The 14,933-nt window shown below is 39.3% G+C and overlaps 1 protein-coding gene across 1 annotated transcript; it reads right to left on the reverse strand.

Moving 5' to 3' along the window:
* Window positions 1–441: 441 nt before the first annotated feature.
* OTOL1 (otolin 1) lies at window positions 442–12,135 on the reverse strand. The gene is made up of 4 exons (XM_027552370.1): window positions 11,773–12,135; window positions 5,780–5,869; window positions 2,745–2,816; window positions 442–1,553 (listed from the first exon to the last, which is right to left on the reverse strand). Exons 1-4 carry the CDS (start codon window positions 12,131–12,133, stop codon window positions 655–657), a joined length of 1,422 nt encoding a protein of 473 aa, XP_027408171.1. The 5' UTR covers window positions 12,134–12,135; the 3' UTR covers window positions 442–654.
* Window positions 12,136–14,933: the final 2,798 nt, after the last annotated feature.

Consider the following 14,933-nt stretch of genomic DNA (forward strand, 5'->3'; position numbering starts at 1 on the left):
GAATGGTTGGATCTTTGCTATAATGAGCAGTATCTTTATCAACTTTCTTTTTACCATTTACCCAACACACAAATCCATATAATGCAGGCTTTTTATGAGCAAACACTTACACAGTGATTAATTTTAAAGATACTTTAGCTAGTCTTTATTATTCTTTCTGTGTTTTCACCCTGAATTAAACTAACATGGGACTAGTTCCATTTCATTGGCAGGCAATCCTCCCAACAGAATTAGAAATTTCTGAGAAATATCTGCCCACTGTATGTTAGCTGTTAGCCTCATATTCACAAAGAAAAGAGTTATATACATTTTAATGAAATATAGGAAATATTTAGTAAGAATATATTTATTATAAATCTTCATATTTTATATACAGATATTATTATTTAAAGGACATAAGAAATGCCATTATAATGCTAAAATGAAAAAACCTAGCTACAAAATTAATAGATACATGCTCTCAAATATGTGTAAATATTCTTAAAGGTGATGTCTTAAAATAGGAATTATTCAACCTAAGTGATATCATTTTTTCTTAATTTTTCTGTATTATTTTTATAATCATGAAAATAACAAAGGTTATTTTTTCCAACAGCACTACCCAATGTTACTTGACTTCTCCTAAACCCAAACTACAGTGTTGAAGACATAAGATCATGGTGAAATGCTAGGGTTTTCATCTGGGTACAAAAGGAACCCAGTAAAAATGCTGTCATCCTCAGCACTGACGTACACCCCATTCCAATCCTTTGAAACTTCCAGCCAGACTTGGTCCCCTGCTCTTAATTTCAGGATGACGAGGAGAGAGGTCTGGTCTATTTCATGGCCATAGAGCGTCTCTCTGGACTTGAACTGCTTCCTGTTCCAGGCCACCAGGCTGATCCGAGCAGGTCGGCCCCTCACGGTGATATGGTAGGAGAAAACGTAGGCCCCAGGAATACTACAGTTAAATTTCCCAGTGACAGGGCTATAATTCCCTTGGTCATTATAGAGAACCTTATCAAACTTGATAGGGGCATTGGGAGGAGGGAAGGGCTTGGATAAAGCAGCACTGAAAGCCGACCGTGGGACTCTGGCCTGCTCCCCCTTGGAGCCCTTGAGGCCCCGAGAACCCTTCTTCCCGATCGACCCCCTGACCCCTTTGCTCCCCAGCTCGCCCTTGGGTCCCACGGGTCCCATGAGACCAGGAATTCCCAACTCTCCCTTTTCTCCTTTGACTCCTGGATCACCTGGCACCCCAGGAAGGCCATCTGAGCCACTTTTCCCTTCCATTCCATTATCTCCTTTGCTGCCTTTCTCTCCTTTCATGCCCTCCTCGCCTTTTTCTCCCTTTTCTCCCCTCTCCCCGGAATCTCCAGAGTAGCCCTTGTCCCCCACTTCGCCCTTCTCTCCCTTGGCACCAGGCTCTCCATTCAAGCCTGGTGCTCCTACAGGCCCTCTGTCTCCTTTATCTCCTTTGGTACCATTGGCACACGTGTCCCCCTTCGAGCCTTTTTGTCCTTTCACTCCCGTTGGGCCAATGTTTCCTGTGTCCCCCTTAGGACCAATTCCACCTGAAATGGAAAATTTAAATCATGGTTAAGGCTCACATAGGGTATGACCAGGATGCTATTATCAGTGTATGTATGTGCTCAGTCTGTGTTCAACTTTTTTGCTGCCCCATGGACTGTAACCCTCCAGGCTCCTCTGTCCATGGGATTTCCCAGGCAAGAATCCTGGACTAGGATGCCATTTCCTTCTCCAGGGGATCTTCCTGACCCAGAGATTAAACCTGCATCTCTTGCATCTCCTACATTGGCAGGCAGGTTCTTTACCAGCTGAGGCTATTATCAGAGAGCTCACAAAAGGAAATACAACCTCCTAACTGGAACTGGAAGTCTGGTTCTCCCCTGAGCAATGGCGGCGCAGAGGAGACTCTTACACTGAGTCATTCAAATAAAGCTACTCTCTCATAAGGGGAAGAGCTAACGCTACTGAAAAGCAATAGCTTATACTTAGATATTGTGTATTTACTGTTAAGATGAGGCAGTATTAGAACTATAGTTGCCCATTGTGTTCTATTACACTTTGCGTTTTGGTCCAATCCAGCTATTCTCATACATCTCCACATTGCCCATCAAAACCCAGAATCTTCCAGGGAAAGAACCTCAACCCGGAAAGATTGAGGTATCTTTTCCCCAAGGACAGCTAGAGAGAGGAGCAGAGCTCAGATACTTCTATCATCTCCAGACTCCCAAACTAGTGCTGGTGACATTCCACCAATCAGTACACTGAATTATTAGATTATTAATTTATATTTCCCTTTGACCTCCTTGATAACTTTAAATACAAACAGGAAGAAAATTAAAGGCTATACCACACATGTGACTGCACACAATAGATATACTGATAAGCTTTTGAGAGTCCCTTGGACTGCAAGGAGATCCAACCAGTCTATCCTAAAGGAGATCAGTCCTGGGTGTTCATTGGAAGGACTGATGTTGAAGCTGAAACTCCAATACTTTGGCCAACTGATGCAAACAGCTGACTCATTTGAAAAGACCCTGATGCTGGGAAAGATTGAGGGCGGGAGGAGAAGGGGATGACAGAGGATGAGATGGTTGGATGGCATCACTGACTCGATGGACATGAGTTTGGGTAGGCTCCAGGAGTTGGTGATGGACAGAGAGACCTGGCATGCTGTGGTTCATGGGGTCTCAAAGAGTCGGACATGACTGAGCAACTGAACTGAACTGATAAGCTACCTGGTTCTCCAGGCTTTCCTGGGTATCCTGGAACTCCACTTGCTCCTTGGTCTCCACGTTCTCCCTTGAATCCTAAAATGATACCAAGATTAGCTTTTTTCCAGCTATATTAACCATGATATAACTAACATCTATTTCACACCTGTGTCACATTCCATTGTTTCCTTTATCAAAATGTGTAAAGGTAAAGACAATATGGGAAAAGAATTCATTGAGCATCATTAGGAACATTTTATTCCAATTGATGGTAAGCCATTTAAAGGATTTGGAGGTAGTGCCAAATCTCTTCATCAGAGTTCAGCTTTTGCCTCAGCAATCTTGTAGCTTTTCAGATCTCATACAAAACTCATGATATTCTGCTTTACATTATATACGTCTGTGTTTGTGTGCTTCCTATTATGAATTTTGAATGACAGTTAAAAAGTCCTCTTTTTTATATTCCTCACAATGTCTGAGAAATAGTGCCATGCACTATATAAGCTGACACAGAGTACAACATTTTGCAATCAGCTAAAACTATTCGTGGTAAAAACCCACTTAGGAAAAAAATATTGTCCTTGACATACATAGAGCATCAAGGAAAAGCTGATTTTCTTTTTGTTTGCATGTTTTTCATATGATCTTTGGGCAAATTATAAAACTGAAAATTCATGTTTGAAAAAAATTAAAATATCCAGGGGTTTAGATATTTGCTGTATTACCACAAAATAAACTTTTATATGGGCCTGGCCAAAGGCCAAAGATATTATAGTACAGCCACTCTAGATTTATTTTAATTGTAAATAATAGCAAAAATAATAGTAATAACAATAACTAACTCTCACTTAGCATTTACTTTGCACCATGTAATGTTCCAAACTCTTACCATGAATTTTTACATTTCAACCTTTTTAAATATAATATTAACATTTATTTGATAATAAAACAGTCTCTAATATAACAGAGAAACTCACATAACAAAGCACATTTCATCACCTGGGACGTTTTTCATTTCCAAAAGTCTGTAGCATTTCCCATCAAGAAAGATAGAGCAGATATTTTTGTCAACGCTTTTATCACAGAAGAAACGTAGGCATGAAAAAGTTTAGAAATCTGTACAGAGTCAAACATGATTGTATATAATATTGGTTGGCATCAATTTGCCAGCCATATTATTTATGATATAACCAACATATTTTGTTCCATTTTTGCAAGGGAAAAAGAAACCCTAAACCAAATTAAAAGTCATGAGAAGAGACTCAGCCAAATTTCATAAGACTAGCTAGAGAAATCCACCCCCCGCCCCCACCATAAGCCAGTCAGCAGAGTTTTCTAAGTAACTGATAATGGCTCCTCCATTATCATTCCACATGAAATTTAAATTTTGGAAATTAACCCATAGGCCATCAGGAAAATTCTGTGTACCTTTCAAGGGAACATAACTATGAATGGAAGTGAAGGAATAATTCTATTCCCAGTCCTTGTCAATATTCATATCCTGACCTTCACTGCACAGTTATTCTGATTCTTGAGTTCATTTAAAGAGTTTAACTACTTACAATGAACTTACTCAATCAGATAAAATTATCCAAAATGCAGTCATACTACTCATTTATTTTTTTTCACTGTAAGTCTTAAGCAAGAGTCCAAGTTAAGTGGAAGTAAAAGGAAAGTACAGTTGTCACTTTATAGACTGGCTAAATGAATTTCTACTTTTGATCCTTCATCAGAAGCATATTCTTAAGAACTTTATTTTACAATACTTCCCTGTTTTTTTCTTCTACTTGCAGAAGTCTAACTTCCAAATGTATGAATCACTGGGGAAGTTCATCACTCATCTTTATTTCACAGAGCTTTCTGCTAACATAATTCAGCCACAGAAGGATTAAATGTTTCCGAGAATGAAAATCGCCTAACTGACAAGTGTGAAGTGGCTCTCTCTTACCTTAGCATCTTTTTTGAGTAATTACTTCACTGAATGTTCTACTAGAAACGAGTTAGGCAGTTCCTGAGCCATGCAGAGTGTGATGTATAGATGATATTAGATTTTTTGACATGTGACACTGAGGCTAAAACATTTACCTTGATGGATAGATGGTATTTCTACAGGCTGGTGGTATTCCCTGAGGAATTTCTAAATGTCCCAATGAATCTGTAACCTTCCTTCAATACCTCAAAGCACTTATAGAGCCAGGGATTTCCCTGGGCAGGACACCCTCTTTGCTGATAAATCTATGGAATTATAGAATTTCTGAGCTGGAAAAGATCTAGTAAAGCACACAAAACAACAGATCTTCTTTAAACAGAGTATAAAGAAATATATAGTCTAGTCCCTCAATATCCAGGTGAGGTAAAGTGATGGGTCCAAGGTCACTGCAATTAGCCTGATGTCTTCTATTTTAATTCAGTTTTCTTCCCACCGTTGACACACCCCTGATTTGAGGGTGAGCTAAAGGATATGTCATATTTTTCTTAGCAGGTAGGCCATTTGCCTAAATGGAATATTCTAGAGGATTGCCTGCTCTGATTAGTTTTATCTAGTAGGAAGTTAATTTGCATCATAAAGAAGAACTCAAATGGGAATATATAGGAAAAGATCCCCTTGAATTCTCTGACGGTCCAGTGGTTAGGGCTCTGTGTTCCACTGCAGACGACATGGGTTTGATCCCTGGTCAGGGAATTAAGACCCTGCAAACTTCAAGCTGTTGGCTAATTAAAAAAAAAAAAAGAAAAGTACACTTCCCCAGAATGTGTATGCCCTGTGGCTCCCAGTCACTGGGTCAGCCAGGTGGACTATGAGAAATAGGAAAGGTGTGTGTGTGTGTGTGTGTATTGTGAAAGAGAGATTACCAGGCAAGTTTAAAATTCTCAATTGGCTATTTATAAAGTTAACATTTTAATATCAAATGTAACTCACACTATGTCTTACCAAGTTTTTACATTTTAAAAACTTGATCCACCTGCAAGAAGCTGGTATTTTCTTAGCAAGCTGCTCTTCTTAAAAATGATGCAGAACATCTGTTGAGTTTCAACATGAAATGAATATAATCACCTACCTTTCTCTCCTTTCTGGCCTTTTGGACCTTGGGGTCCAACAATTCCTGGTGACCCTGGGATCCCTATATTACCAGCCTCTCCCTTAAAACCTGGAAATGAGATTTAAAAACCATCAGGGCAGGAAAATTCTCTTTTGAAATTCACTAGTTCAAAAAAAGCAGTCACTTTATTGATGCCAATGACTGTCAGTGTAGTAATGATAAGATCTGGGTGAAAATAAACTATTACAGAGTTCTAAGGACAATATTTTTGTCTGATTTGCAATTTTGCACTACCTGAATAGATAAATTGAGCCCATTAGTACTTGTCACTGAATTCATGGCAGTGATCAAATGATTCAGAGAAGCAGTACTATATCAAACAATAGGAACAAAATACCTGACTATTAAGCTCATGTGGACTGCACTTTCAAATAAGAAGTAAAACCAGAATACCTAGCACTGTGGGTTTTCCCATTCCTTCTCTTATTCATTGACTCAGGAACTACTGCAGAGTCCTATACATCAAGCATCCAGCTAGGTGTCAGGAATCAGCCATCAACATTCCAGCAGCCCCTTTTCCCCCATGGAGCTGAGAGCCCATAAAAGAGAAACGTGAGCAAATTACCACAAAAATAAATAGAAATGGCTACACTGCTGTTAGCAATGTGAAGAAACGAAGAAGTTCCTATTGTAGATTGTGGTTAAAAAAAATTAACTTATGGGAACAGAGTAGACATCCTGGGGAAAAAAGGGGCATTAAGCTAAGACACAATGAACAAATTAGAATTTTCCAAGACCAAAAAGAAAAGATGAGTATTTCGGGAAAAACAGCAATGGAAAAGACCATGAACAGACCTAGCGATCAGGGTAAAGAAGGCCAAGGGGCAGTTGGTGCGGGGTTCATAACATCACTAGTTCCTTGCTTGTCCCAGCAGCCTGGATCCCTTCCACTTACCTGGACCACACATAGACCCAGGCCAAAGACAATTATCCTTCCTACAACTCCAGCCTTGTTTAAGCATAGGAACTGTTTTGCAACCCCTGACTAGAATAATTTGTGGCCAATTTCTTTGAAAGTTAACCCTATAGATAAGTGCACTCAATTAAATTGTAATCTTTCATCTTAATTATTATAATTAATGCTGATGGAATGCAGAAAATTATATTCAATCTGTCGAATTTCCTTTTTGAAAGAACATTGTATTTGTTTGGATGAAGCACTTTAATAAATTGCTTGCAGCAGAGGTTAAGGCTGAAGGCACACTTAAACAGTGGTTAAGCTCCTCTGTCTAGAAAAGCAGGAAGAGCAGAAAGGAAAGTAATGGAAAATAAATGGGAGGGTGGAGTGGGGCAGAAGCAAGCAAGGTCAGTCAGTCACTGTGCAATGACCCCCTTCTTCATGACACCCAAATGCCTAATGTGGTCATGAGGGAAATGATAAAGGGCAGTGTCCAGTTTGGCACAGGGAGCACAAAGCAAGTGTCTGCAGAGTACAAGGGGTACTGGGGCTACTCTTCCATCTACATCATGGTTGCTGCTGCTGCTAAGTCACTTCAGTCATGTCCGACTCTGTGCAACCCCATAGACGGCAGCCCACCAGGATCCCTGTCCCTGGGATTCCCAAGGCAAGAACACTGGAGCGGGTTGCCATTTCCTTCTCCAATGCATGAAAGTGAAAAGTGAAAGTCAAGTCGCTCAGTCGTATCTGACTCTTAGCAACCCCATGGACTGCAGCCCACCAGGCTCCTCCATCCATGGGATTTTCCAGGCAAGAGTACTGGAGTGGGGTGCCATTGCCTTCTCTGATATCATGGTTAGTTTAGTGTAAATAACAGAAGACTAGACTTAATTGAACAGCTGGGGCTGGAAGCTGCAAAAATTTAGTTTGATTCCAAGTTGAACACTCTCAGGTTACATGACCTCTAGAATTACATAAAATTCTCTGAAATGCAATTAAATCATCCACTGACATGTAATAATATTTTAAACATTTTCTACAAAGATGAGAAACAATAAAGTGCTTAAGAGTTCTTGGCACACAGTAGGTAGCTCGGTCATGTCTGACTCTTTATGACCCCATGGACTGCAGCACGCCAGGCTTCCCTGTCCACCAACTCTCAGAGCTTACTCAAACTCATGTCCATTGAATCAGTGATGCCATCCAACCATCTCATCCTTTGCTGTCCCCGTCTCCTCCTGCCTTCAATCTTTCCCAGCACCAGGGTCTTTTCCAAAGAGTCAGTTCTTCGAATCAGGTGGTCAAAGTACTGGAGTTTCAGCTTCAGCATCAGTCCTTCCAATGAATATTCAGGATTGATTTCCTTTAAGACCGACTAGTTTGATCTCCTTGCAGTCCAAGGGACTCTCAAGAGTCTTCTCCAGTACCACATTTCAAAAGCATCAATTCTTCAGTGCTGTACTTTCTCTATGGCCCAACTCTCACATCCATACATAGCTACTGGAAAACCAGAATTTTGACTATATGGACTTTGTTGACAAAGTAATGTCTCTGCATTTTAATATGCTGTCTAGGTTTGTCATAGCTTTTCTTCCAAGGAGCAAGCATCTTTTAATTTCATGGCTGCAGTCACCATCTGCAGTGATTTTGGAGCCCAGACATCTTGGAGTGCAAAGTCAACTGGGCCTTAGGAAGCACCACTATGAACAAAGCTACTAGAGGTGATGGAATTCCAGCTAAGCTATTTCCAGTCCTAAAAGATATTGCTGTTAAAGTGCTGCACTCAGAATACCAGCAAATTTGGAAAACTCAGCAGTGGCTACAGGACTGGAAAAGGTCAGTTTTCACTCCAATCCCAAGAAGGGCAGTGCCAAAGACTTGTTCAAACTACCACACAATTGCACTCATCTCACATGCTAGTAAAGTAATGCTGAAAATTTTCCAAGCTAGGTTTCAACAGTATGTGAACCAAGAACTCCCAGATGTTCAAGCTGGATTTAGAAAAGCCTGAGGAACCAGAGATCAAATTGTCAACATCCATTGGATCACAGAAAAAAGCAAGAGAATTCCAGAAGAACATCTGCTTCATTTACTAGCTAAAGCCTTTGATTGTGTGGATCACAACAAACTGTGGAAAATTCTTAAAGAGATGGGAAGACCAGACCACCTAACCTACCTCCTGAGAAATCTGTATGCAGGTCAAGAAGCAACAGTTAGAACCGGACATGGAACAGACTGGTTCCAAACTGAGAAAGAAGTACATTAAGGTGTATATTGTCAGCCTGCTTATTTATCTTATATGCAGAGTACATCATGCTAAATGCAGGGCTGGATGAAGCACAAGCTGGAATCAAGTTTGCCAGGAGAAGTATCAATAATCTCAGATATGTAAATAACACCACCCTTATGGCGGAAAGTGAAGAGGAACTAAAGAATCTCTTGATGAAAGTGAAAGAGGAGAGTGAAGAAGCTGGCTTAAAACTCAACATTCAAAAAACTAAAATCATGGCATCCAATCCCATCACTTCATGGCAAATAGATGGGGAAACAATGGAAACAGTAGCTATTATCATAACTGAATTAATGAAAGAAGCTGGAGATAAAAGTTTCAAATGTAATTTTATCTTTGCAAGATATTAGATACAGCTGTATACTTCAAAATACTTTCATTCAGAAACTGTAAAATTAGGTTCATGACTTTTTAAAATCTACAGTTATTACTTATATCACAGTAGATGATACAAATGTGATATATGTAATGTATGTGTGTTCATGTGACCAAGAACTAACAGATAACGAAAAAAATAAATAGTTGGGTTTGAGCAGATTTACTTTCATCTTCAAGTTTGTTTAATGTTGTTTTTATACAACATTAAACATTACACATTACTACAATGTTTTTGACAAAATCATGGTTACCAAAGAGGGAAGGGAATCAGGGAAGGATAAATTAAGAGTTTGGGATTAGCAGATATATACTAGTATATATAAAATAAATAAACAACAAGGTCCTACTGTGTATCACAGGAAACTATATTCAATATGCTGTAATAAACTGTAATGGAAAAATACGAAAAAGAATATGCATATATGGGCTTCTCTGGTAACTCAGATGGTAAAGAATCTGCATGCAATGCAGGAGACCCAGGTTCAAATCCTGGGTTGGGAAGATCCCCTGATGAAGGCAATGGCAACCCACTCCAGTATTCTTACCTGGAAAATTCCATGGGTGGAGTATCCTGGTAGGTTACAGACCAGAGGATCACAAAGAGTTGGATACGACCGAGTGACTGAACTGAACTGAACTGAGTGACTCCCACTTTCACTTTTTTCTTTTCATTTATATATATATAAATTGAATCACTTTGCCATACACCAGAATCTAACACAACACTGCAAATCATCTATGCTTCAATTAAACAAATAAATAATACAAGAAAACAATGTTTTTGAAACACTGGTAAAGCTAGAAAAAATATCTATGAATCTCAAAAACAGGATCCTATCAGGTTCAGAATATTGCACAGGATAAGAAAAGACTCCTACTACAGCTAACCAGAAAAATAAACACAGTTTATTGAGCATGTGTTCTATTCTAGGCATCACACTGAGACCTTGTATATAACCTCATTCAGTTCTCTTGACGACTCCATGAAGCTGCCATTATTCTTATCCCATTTTACTATTTTAGAAACTGACACTTGGAGTGCTAATGAAGTTTCCCCAAGGTAGGACCGTGACAGCTTGACCTTCTGAACTCTCAAACAGTCTGTCTATGGCAGAGCTAGTCAGACTAAGATATATGCATGCCCCAGGCAGTCCAATAACGTGGCACACCTTTAGAATATATGTCCTGGGTATTTGGAGTCTCAGCTCTGAGAACAGCCTAGCTAAATCCATCAGTGTAAGACAAAAGCCCTGGATGTTATAGGCTTAGAAAACAGTTTAGCAACCAGCTGTGTTTACTTGACCTCCCATTCCCCCCAAGCAGCTTTCCAGCCAGACTTGATACTGACAGAAACCCTGGTAAATAATATAATTTCCTTAGTCTCATTAGGTCGCCAGTAATGTTGTGGCAACTCTGAAATCTCAGGACCCCAGACTCCTACCCAGCTCCCTTCCCCTTCAATTTCACCTCTGCATAAACACCGATCACATTTCCCAAAAGGTACCTGCAATAGGATGAAATGAATGAGAAGCTTAATGAGGATGTGGAATTTCTGATTTTATGACTTTAAATCCTTCAGGCAAGACACAACAAATATTTATATGTAATTCTGTCAGGGAATAATGGATTTGAAACTGACATTCTGGTCTCACTTTTACCTTGAATTTACTGCTGTAGGACATGGGAAAGCTGAAACGTAGTACAATAAAAGTGAGAGTATATTCGTACTGTATGCATTAAAGACATTTAGAAACTTTGAAATATTTAACCATGATGTTCAATGAAGACTATTGGGCAAGGAGACAGTGCTGCCTCAGAATTTCAATGAGAAGCACACTGAATCCTGCCTTTACTCTCCGCTTCACAGGTGTTCTGTTGCTAATCCTAACTACAAATAGCACTCCAAAAATCCATCAGTCAGTACTCATCCTCACTAGACCACAGAACTTTCACTTCACCTTTTTACATGAGCCACTAATGAGATGACTGCATAACTGGAAGAACCACATACCAGTCTACTGTCGGGAGGCTCAGTCTCTGCTCTGACCAGCACCATCCAATAGAACCTTCTGCAACGATGGAAATGCTCTGAATCTGTGCTGCCCTTTGGCCACTTGTGGCTGCTGAGCACTTGAAATAGGGCCAGTGTGACTGAAGAACTGAAATTTTAATCTCGTTTCATTTTAATATTAATAGCTGCACATGTGACTCTGCTTAGCACACTGGGCAACAGAACCCATTGCATTTGTCACATTGTTACACCTAGGCTTGTCCCACTGGCATGATGGTGTAGAAACCCTCGGGCAATTCCACCACCAATCCACTACCTCTCAACGCTAAGTTTGTACAAGTGGGAAATATATGGCTTCATGTATTTTCAAATACCTGGCTTTCCAGTCTGTCCCGGTTCTCCCTTTTGCCCCGGTCCAGATGAACAGCAATCACAGCAATTCAAGAAGAAATCAGCGGTGTCAAGAGTGAGGTTTTCGGAGGGGAAGAGAGTGGCAGCATCAAAGGCAGAATCAAGGACTAAGGGGTCAGGGGTTGGCTCTGCCCTTTCAGCCGCATCTCTGAAGGGGGCTCCTTCTTCTGGAGGTAGGCCACTGGATGGCTTTGGGCCCTTTGGCATCTCTTTTCCCTCAGATTTCTTCGTGAATTTGGTGTATGGTGTGGTCTTGGCTACTGCGTCCATACTAGCAATAACCAAAATAATAAAAATGGCACAAAACCAAGAAAACATCCACATGTTTGAGGCTGAAAGATACAATGGGAATATATACACATATCATGTGAGAACCAAATGAAAAGACTAAATGATATAGATATATACCTATATGAGAGGGATATATATACATAAATGAACCATAAGAATGAACAGTATGCATAATACTAAATGATTTATCTATTTTATATGTAAACGTATGCTTCAATCACAACAGAATATTTTATTGACTTAAAGTACTCACTGTAAGGAACATTTGCTTCAATTCTCCTTTCTGGTTGTTTTCCTACTGTTACATGTGCTAAAATATTGCTCTCAATCATTCAAATCATCTTGCCAAATAGAAAACATGATCTATAATAAATGCAACATATATTCTTACTAGCTCATATACTCTGTGGAAAACAAATAAGTATAAAATCCTGACTGATCTCACTCAGATTTATAGGAATCAAATGCATTCATGTTAGAGGGAGATGAAAAATATTGAGCTGAATAGTTTATTTCAGCAAACTCAATTATTTCAAGAAAAAAATACTGGTAAAGTGTCCTTAAATCTACTCAGGAAAATAGTCTTGTTGTGACAGCAATCTTTTGGAATCTGTTGTAATAAATGGAGAGAGAGAATGAAAAGTCATAAATTTAAATATATGCTATATCTTTATATTCTTCACATGTCATTTAACTCTCTGATTCTTTGCTTTATAATTTGAGGGGTTTTTTCCTGAAAACTCACATTTCTCTTTGTATTATTTTAAAAAGCCAAATAGTGGCTATTCTTATTAAAGTTTTTATCAATGTTCACAGGGACATAAGGTTCCTAATGAAATGAAATTTTGATCATAGTATTCCATTCCGCAAAACTCCCAGCATTCCAGTGACTGCTAACAGATAGCCAGGGTTAGAAATGCATGGCTTCTGAACAGAAAAGGCAGGCATGATTAGGGTAAATAGTAAGAGAGTAAAGAGAGTGGAAATACAGATAGTAACATCTACTGTGTATAGAAGCCCTACAAAGAGTAGGCACCTTACATTCATCAATCCAATCTGTTCTCAAAGCAGCTCTGCCAGGCAGGTGACATACTCACCTTCACAGATGAGAAAACAGGTACTAATTGCTTATGTACCTTATCAAGATCACACAATCTGCGAGTTATTAATTCAGAACTTAAATCCAGGTCTGTTTAATATCAAAGCCTCCACCCTTCCCCACAAATCATGTGATATTTATACAGATGAGATTAAAGGACAATAAATCCAAGGGTAGGATCAATGAAAGAGCACTAGAGGAGACAGATATAAATCAAAGCAGATGAGAAGGGATAAGGGATGCTGTATTTCCAATATTATATAAAGATCCAAAAATGCGAACCTTCTTTTAAGCTGCTTTTGCTACTATATTTATCCTTTCAACCAACATTAACTGAATACCAACAGTGTTACAAGCACTGAGAAATTATATGTAGTGAGATATGATACTATAGACTAAGCTATGGCCTCTGTTATGGACACAAAGGTCTGTCCAGTCAAAGCTATGGCTTTTCCAGTAGTCACGCATGGATGTGAGAGTTGGACTATAAAGAAAGCTGAGCACCAAAGAATTGATGGTTTTGAACTGTGGTGTTGGAGAAGACTCTTGAGAGTCCCTTGGACTGCAAGGAAATCAAACCAGTCCATCCTAAAGGAAATCAGTCCTGAATATTCATTGGAAGAACTGATGCTGAAGCAGAAACTCCAATACTTTGGCCACCTGATGCGAAGAACTGACTCACTGAAAAAGCCCCTGAGTCTGGGAAAGATTGAAGACAGGAGGAGAAGGGGCTGACAGAGGATGAGATGGTTGGAAGGCATCACTGACTCAATGGAATGAGTTTGAGCAAACTCCAGGAGTTGGTGATGGACAGGGAAGCCTGGCATGCTGCAGTCCATGGGGTTGCAAAGAGTTGGACACAACTGAGTAACTGAAATGAACGGATGGCTTCTGCCCTCAGGGAGTTGACAATCTAGTAGCAAAGATAAGAAACTACAAAAGCAAAGAGGAAAGTGTGAAGAGCAGATGGTTATAAAGCATCTCTCCAAATACAGGTCTTGCACCCCTTCTTCCCCCATCCCTGTAAGATTGAACACATACACGTGGTCACTGTGCATCAGTCAGCTAAACCCAGCCCCAGCCAAAACCAGACACAAAAATACTCTGCTTAGATATAATACAATTCAACTTTCATGAGTTCATACAACTGCATTCAATGAAACATTCATTTGTTCAACAAACATTTACTTGAGCATCTAAGAAGAGTCAGGAACTGTGCTGGGTCATACAAATAAAGATAAATAAAATCAGTAAGGATCCTGTCTGCAGTAAATATCCAAACATGGCAAAAAGCCAAAGTACAAAATATGGAAAGTGAAATACTAGACACTTTCAATTTTCTCACCACTTTGCTATAAAAATAATTCGAGTTTACAAAATGCTGTATTAATGCTCTGCCATTGTTTATGTTCGTTTAAGCAAATGAGGTTATATAGGGAAATAACCAGGGTTTTTTTTTTCCTCACTGAAATATATCTGTATTATTCTCCTTGGCACAGCAAGTTATTTTTGATCCTGAAAACATGTTATGATAGCCCCTTGGTAAATCAGTCCTGAGGTGGCAAATAAGAGATAGCTGTTGAATGGGGGAAGGGAGAAAACTAACAATGAGATCATGACAGGCATTTTCCAGGCAATTTATAATTATTATTATAATTACATCACACATAAACCATGAAAAGTAAGATTTACTATGCCCACATAATGGATTATAAAACTGAGGCAAAGAGAGGT

The sequence above is a fragment of the Bos indicus x Bos taurus genome, chromosome 1, assembly GCF_003369695.1.
Source record: "Bos indicus x Bos taurus breed Angus x Brahman F1 hybrid chromosome 1, Bos_hybrid_MaternalHap_v2.0, whole genome shotgun sequence".
Lineage (NCBI taxonomy): Eukaryota > Metazoa > Chordata > Mammalia > Artiodactyla > Bovidae > Bos > Bos indicus x Bos taurus.

Excerpts from the sequence above, each read along its gene's own strand:
- OTOL1 (XM_027552370.1), bottom strand. The coding sequence starts at position 12,133 with ATGTGGATGTTTTCTTGGTTTTGTGCCATTTTTATTATTTTGGTTATT. Across the intron at positions 5,870-11,772 it reads GGGACAGACTGGAAAGCCAG|GTTTTAAGGGAGAGGCTGGT; the intron begins GTATTTGAAAAT and ends TCTCATTTCCAG. Across the intron at positions 2,817-5,779 it reads AGGCCAGAAAGGAGAGAAAG|GATTCAAGGGAGAACGTGGA; the intron begins GTAGGTGATTAT and ends GTATCATTTTAG.